The sequence below is a fragment of the Nicotiana tabacum genome, chromosome 12, assembly GCF_000715075.1.
Source record: "Nicotiana tabacum cultivar K326 chromosome 12, ASM71507v2, whole genome shotgun sequence".
Lineage (NCBI taxonomy): Eukaryota > Viridiplantae > Streptophyta > Magnoliopsida > Solanales > Solanaceae > Nicotiana > Nicotiana tabacum.
The window spans coordinates 19260748-19268323 of record NC_134091.1 but is presented as its reverse complement, the minus strand read 5'-3'; the positions used below and the strand labels follow the sequence as shown (position 1 = coordinate 19268323).

The 7576-nt window shown below is 35.2% G+C and overlaps 1 protein-coding gene across 1 annotated transcript; it reads left to right on the top strand.

Moving 5' to 3' along the window:
* Positions 1 to 665: 665 nt before the first annotated feature.
* On the top strand, positions 666 to 4529 carry LOC107781531 (abscisic acid 8'-hydroxylase 4-like). The gene is given in 9 exon segments (NM_001325315.1): positions 666 to 904; positions 1031 to 1352; positions 1439 to 1588; positions 1671 to 1919; positions 2129 to 2218; positions 2330 to 2408; positions 3531 to 3637; positions 3744 to 3862; positions 4328 to 4529. Coding segments are annotated over 9 exon segments (1437 nt in total). The 5' UTR covers positions 666 to 689; the 3' UTR covers positions 4434 to 4529.
* The last annotated feature ends 3047 nt before the right edge of the window (positions 4530 to 7576 follow it).

Below are 7576 nucleotides of genomic sequence, written 5' to 3'. Positions count from 1 at the left end.
ATATCATTTAGATAAGGACTAAGAGCCCGTTTGGACATAAGAAAATTTTTCTTTTTTCAAATTTTGTTTTTTGAAAATAATGTTTGGTTATCAAAATCTTACAATTTTTCCAATCTCACTTGAAAATGGGAAAATTCTTAGTGCTTAGTTGCAAAATATGTTGAAAAAAAGACATCCAAATATGTTGCAAAAATTATAACCAAACACAACTTCATCTTCAATTCAAAATTTTAGTGAAATTCCAAATTTGAAAAAAAAAATGGAATTCACGCTCAAACGCCTACTAAGTGTAATCTAAAGCATGTGTAATATGCTTGAACCACCTACTTTTTAAATAATGGAATATATAATAATGTATTTCATTATAGATTAGTGATAGTATAAATGCGATATGCTTGGTGAAGATAAAATTTTAAAAAATCAAATAAACGTATCTAATTTAGTTAACTTAAATTTAATGTTTCAACATATGTGAAATCAGATAATCAAGACAAGGTCATAGTAATCTTTTTACTTACTTTTTTTCTACTACTATTCTGCCCTATTAACGTCTCTTTCTACCCCCTTTCATTCCTATATAAAGAAGCATCATCTCCACTCTGCTGCATAAAAAAAAAAGATCACTACCCCATTCACTATATGTTAGCATTCTCCTATAACAATTAGAAAGCTCTATCACAAAAAGGAAGATGACTAATTTTGACTTATTTTTCTATATCTCTATATTTCTTCTTACTATCTTATTCTTATATTTATGGTTTGTCATAACAAGAAATAAGAAATCATCACCCCAAAGGAAAGCTTATAAGCTTCCACCTGGATCAATGGGGTGGCCTTATATAGGAGAAACTCTTCAACTTTATTCTCAAGACCCTAATATCTTCTTCATTAACAGGCAAAGAAGGTACCATTTTCACTCACATTCACTATTTTTAATTTAAGTAATTGAGTGAACGACTATTAAGTTTAATTCTTCTTTTTCGTATGTCGGTGTAATACTAATATTAATGGTTGTAAAATGTTTTTTCAGGTATGGTGAAATTTTTAAGACAAAAATACTAGGTTGTCCTTGTGTCATGTTGACAAGTCCAGAAGCTGCTAGATTTGTACTAGTGAACCAAGCTAATTTATTCAAGCCAACTTATCCCAAAAGCAAAGAGACTTTAATTGGTCAATCTGCGCTATTTTTTCATCAAGGAAACTACCATATCCATGTCAGAAAACTTGTTCAGACATCTTTAAATCCAGAAGCCATTCGTAACCAAATCCCTCATATCGAAGAATTAGCAATTTCTGCATTAAACTCTTGGGCAGGTGGACATGTTGTTAACACTTATCATGAAATGAAAAAGGTTGTTTTTACTATCGGATTTTACTTATATACACTGACAGTATAAACGAACTTTTACTGACATTTATCTTCTTTTTTTCGTGTCAGTATTCGTTCGAAGTAGGTATACTTGCTATATTTGGACATTTGGATGCTCATCTTAAAGATCAATTGAAGAAGAATTATATCATAGTTGATAAGGGTTACAATTCTTTCCCTACAAATTTGCCAGGAAGTCCTTATAGAAAGTCCCTTCAAGTAAGTGTCATTTTAGTCATCACTAAATTTTGTAGGTTTACGCAGTGGACTGACACTGACGGTAATGTTTTTATGTGCGAAGGCAAGAAAGAGACTTGGGAAAATTCTAAGTGAAATCATAAATGAAAGGAAGGAGAAGAAGCTAATAGAGAAAGGCTTGTTGAATTGTTTCTTGAATGCCAAAGATGAGAAAGGATTGGTATTAAATGAAGATCAAATTGCTGATAATATTATAGGAGTTCTTTTTGCAGCACAAGACACTACAGCAAGTGTTTTGACTTGGATTTTAAAGTACCTTCATGATAATCCTAAGCTTCTTAAGAATGTCAAGGTAAATGATCTAGAAGATTCCTTTCACATTTTTTTAAGTGATCGTAAAAGATCAGCCCGATCCATAAAGTATCTCCTATTCACATACGTTCTGTCACGCCTACTAAGAATATGATATAGTCAACCTACATGTTTGTCCTAACCATAAAAAACTGTTGATTAGAAGACATTGTGATGTTTGGCCATTAATAATGTCTATAATTATTGCAGGCTGAACAGAAAGCAATCTGCCAGTCAAATGAACAAGAAAATCATGGGTTGACATGGACACAAACAAGAAAGATGCCCATTACTAACAAGGTAGTAACAATTTTACTTGAGAGACAATATTGACTAACATTTTCTATAAAAAAAAATTGAAGGACTTAAAATAGTTTTAACATTAACTTCTTGACAATGTGTCTTGTATAGGTTGTTTTGGAGACATTGAGACTAGCTAGCATTATATCTTTCACATTTAGAGAAGCTGTGGCTGATGTAGAATACAAAGGTAAGCCAATGGGAAAAAATTTAATTCCTTATATCTTTTTCATTTGAGGGTTGAGGTTTTGGCATATTCGTTAAAAAAAAAAAACTATTTTATAACATTAATCATAAAGAATTTAGTTGACTATCTTACACTTATCTAGTGTAGTATGAGCGGAAATGGACAAAAATAATTAATGTCTTCTTGATATTTCAAACTAACAAATAGTTTTGACCATTTCTTTTGACTAAAATGATAGATAAAATAGACTGAAGGAGTAATAAATGATGCGGTCTTCCAAAAATGGCTGACCATTCTATCAGTTTGATAGATTTAAAAGAAATTAGGGGCGGAAACACAATATTAGTTACAATTCAGACAAATCGTAACTTTTGTTTAGACTCGATATTTATATTAAAAAATTTATTAAATATATAAATATTTAATTATGAATCCGATGTCTAAAATGAACTGAATTTGACAGCAAGTTCAAAAAGTGATAGATAAATAGACCAAAGGAAGTAAAAAATGATGTGGTCTTCCAAAAATGGCTGACCTTTGTATCAGTTAAAAGGAACCAGGAGCGTAACCATACTATTAGTTCAGAGGTAGATTCAAGATTTAAGTGGATGGATGTACGGTTGTAAAGAGGTGGATCTAAAATTTATATTTGACGGGTTTAATTTTAATCTTTTACCATAAACTCACTGCACTTTTGAAATTATAGGTTCGAAATTATATTCTTTTTGAAATTTTAGTAATTTTCACATATATATCTATAGTCTGCTGAAAATAAGACCGTTGAGAGTGAAATTTGAACTGTCAATTTCACTTGTAGAGATTCATCCAATAATAATTACACCATAAGAGTCTTTGAGCATGGGTTCACACACATATATTTAAGTAATTTTGGAGAAATATAACATTGTTTTGACCAATATTCACGTGAACTCATATCCCCAACCTGGATAAGCCTCTGTTACTCTGTATTAGTTACGGTTTGGACAAAATATAACTTTTGCTTAGACCTACATTTGTATTAGAAATTTCATTAAGTATGTATAAATATTTAATTATGAATCTAATATTTAAAACGAGCTGCAAGTTGATAACTCATAAACTTCAAATTTGAAAATATGGGTTTAGGGTACTTAATTCCAAAAGGATGGAAAGTAATGCCTTTGTTCAGGAATATTCATCAGAACCCAGAGTTCTTTCCTAATCCACAAAATTTTGATCCTTCAAGATTTGAGGTACCACTCGACCCTTTATATTACGTGTACTACTTCTTAATAATTTTCTTTACCTACCCCATCACTTTACTAGTTTAAAAAATTAATTATTCATATTTATTTGCAGAATGTGCAAAAACCCAATACATTTATGCCATTTGGCAGTGGAGTACACGCTTGTCCAGGGAACGAACTTGCGAAGCTGGAAATGCTAATTATGACTCATCATCTAGTCACTAAATTCAGGTATTGTTTTGATTTTAATAACCCTTCCAATACTTATAAGATCATGACATGTTAAATCATGTTTTTTAATGAGTTAATAATGGATAACGTGTCATATAATGTGTAAAACAACGTTTAGTACACTTACTAGTGTTGCCTCAAAACTCAAAAGTAACTAGTGGAGTAACAAACTTCATTAAACATAAAGTAAACTGTGTTTAAGATTTTAGACCAAGCAAGTCTAAAGTGATTTTTAAAACGGCACGTCACTATGTTCGACAATTTCAAATAAAAGACCCTCTTACCGTCTTACTCACGACGAACATGCTATTTATGAGATGTAGACATTCACTGCATTATGATTTTCTTAAGGTTATTACGTTATTCTATACTGAATGAAGCATATTATAATGCTAAAGTTAGTGGAATTGAGACGTAGTTAATTAACTAATACGGTTTATTTGTGATTTTTATTGTTATTTATAGGTGGGAAGCGGAAGGATCTAATAGTGGGATTCAATATGGACCATTTCCAGTTCCAATGGGTGGACTACCAGCAAGATTTTGGAAAGAATCTACCACTTCAACCTAAAGGCACTGAGCAGCAGAAACAAAATGGCTGTTACTGATTTGCATATCTCAAATGATTTCATCAATCTTATCCAAGATTGTTGCTCATCCCCAAAAACAAAAAACAACATATAGGGGATGAAAGAGATCTCCATTTTTCACCCTACAAATTAGTACTTACTATAATTTACTTTTTACTACTAAAGGTATTCTTAATTTTGAGTACCTTTACAGCTAGCATTTTGTACCATTTCAATTTGCAAGAATTGGAATTCACAAAGTGTAAAAAATTGATTTGAGCTTTTCTTTTAGTATCCTTTATTTTGGCTTTTGTTTGACATAAAAAGCAAATGGACTTTGCCCATGTGTTGGGATGGGAAATGGGATTTTCACTGTCTTGTTTTAATATCTTTTGCTTTTGCCATGTGTCTGCTCAGTACAAGTCCTGTTTGTAAGGTCCTTATCAGAGAGGCTATTGAAGAGCCAAGTGTTGAAGTTACATTTGGTGAGTTTTGAAGTGGTGGGTGATCTGATCTCTAAGCTGGAGAGCACAATAGCAAAAAAAAAAAAGGGGGGGGGGGGGGGACAACTTTTGATTGACCTTGGACACTGCTAAAATGTGGCTAGTAGAGTTTGTGGCATTTAAAGAATTTTACCCTTCTGGTTCACTGTCTCTATTCCTCTGTGTATTAGGAGAGACAATGGTCCTGAATTTAGGAAACATATTAAAGGTCATGACTTCAAGATCATTGTCTGTCATAAAACATGTTTGTTTACCCGAAAAAACGAATAGAGTTAAATTTATACGTAATTCTAAGAATACGCGGTATAACTTGACGCAAATCGTAAAAGCAGAAATATCGAATATTGACTATCAAGAATGAAAACACAAACAAGGTTGAAGGGAAGATGATTTATGAGTAAGCAAGATGAAAATAATGTATAAAGCTCAAAATGATAATCTCTCAATATGGAGCATATGCAAAGTATCTGAGTTATGGTTTGTTAATATCTCAATGCCCTCTTACAGAGATAATAGTCATTCCTCTTATAGTGGAGGATCCTACTTTAAATATAATTAAAAATACATAGTGGGGAGCCATGATAAATCAATTTTCTCCTTTTTTTTCCTGCCGAGATTCTCTCCTTTAGTGCGGCTGTAACGGCTCTTGTCTATAGGCTCAATATTGATTCGAGCTCGATTTTGACTCGGGACCCGATATTGATTCGAGCTCAGCATTGGTAGGTCTTTGGCTTTCAAGCTCGATAACGTTGTTTCGCATCATGGTTCGATTTGGATTCGAGCTCGATAACGACTTCGAGCTCGGTATTGATCGGTCCCTGAAACTCGAAGTTAGGTAACCCGACTTCGAATCTTATCCCGAAATTATGAAGACGCTTTTCGGTCCATTATGTTCCCATCTCGACCAGTCGTACGAAGGCCGAAATCAGTTTTGACCGTATACAGATAGTTCTTTCGTTTCTCGGGAAGGATGTGTTGAGAAACGATATGATTTTCCAATGGCTCGATCATATATATACTGACGTTTGCATCGAGCCCGACCATGACGTACGTGATAATTGTCCCGTCGATTCCGCTTACCAAGGCATTAAATGCGTGTCAAACGGTCGTCGGCTACCGCTGCTATTGAACCGTCATTCCCCAATCTATAAATAGCTTCTCTTTTTACCATTTATCACTTTTACATCTCCGGTTTTCCAAATTTTCTAAGCTCTTTCTCGTATCTTTTGAGTTTATCTACAAGCCTGTGATTTTTATTGCAAAATCTTCCTTCTGTGGTTTTCACTGCAAAACCTTTCTTCAAAATACCACATCTTTGTCATCTATTTCTATTCTCGATCTTTAAAACGAAAATGGAGAAAACATCAAAAACCGTTCCTCAAAAAGAAAAAGCTTCTTCTTCATAGCCTGCCGCCGACAAAACACCGGTGGAGCCACGGCCTGAAGAGTGTGTTCCCAGGGCGTGTGTTCTTACCTCCGATTTTAAGGTCGACAAAGGCTCGTCGGTTCCCGACCGATGCAAGCCAGTATCGAGGTATTCTGTGTTCGGTAACCGAGGGACATCTCAAACAGATAAGGAAAGATTGCAACTTGGAGAACCAAGAAGTGGTAATCCAGTCTCCCGGAGAAGATATTATGACTCATGTGAAAGGGTTTTTAAGTGTGTATACTTACCCTTTCACATTAGGTCTTTTCGACCCTATTATCATTGATTTTTGCCATCAATACTAAATAATCCTAGGCCAAATTCATCCTTCTTCTTGGCGGATCGTTATTTTGATCTGTTTCTTTGTGAACAAAATCGAAGGGATGTCTTTCACCCTCGACCACCTCATTCGATTGTACAGCCCCTGCCTCTTTCGAATAGGGTTAATAAAACTTCAGTGCCGGGCTACCAAGGTTTTGTTCTCAAGCATAGACGAGGACAAGGATCGAGGCTGGATAGGTAGGTTCGTTCGAGTGAAGACTTCGAACCTAATACCGGCCGAGAAGATGCCATTTCCCGAGGAGTGGAACATGAAGCTTAAGTGTAACTCCGCTGTTATTTCCTATTGTTTTGTACCTTCGTTTCTTTCTCACTGATATCCCCTTTTGTGATGCAGTGATTCCTTAAATGCCCGGTGCAGTTCCTAACCTTAAGAACTGGGTACGGGACCTTGCTTCGACCTCTACATATGCCGAGCTCATGGCGTGATTTGTCAAAGGGCCGATGGGAGGCCAAAAATTATGGTAAGCCTCTTTCTCGTATCTTTGATAGTTCGAATGAAGTTTTTTCCATACACTTAATCAATTCTATTGTGTGTAGGCCTAGGAAAAGATGCGGCTTTGAGGCCCCCGTCCGGCGAGGAAGAGGCTTCGGCCTTTGTTCCAAAACTGATGAAGGATAATAAGAGAAAAAGGGCCTCCACTTCCGAAGATCCAAAACCGAATACGAGGACAGCTCGTAAGGCGAGGAAGAATACCATCCATTTGACCGAAGAATCAGTTTGATGTCTAAGGGATGAAGACGAGGAAGAAGAAGACGACGGGTCCGTACTGGTAGCCCGAGTGAAGAAAACCATTGATGCCTCAACGGTTGCTAGATCGATTGTGGTTTGTGTGTCTCCGCCTCGAACTGAGGCGGTATCGGAGAAGGATTCGGG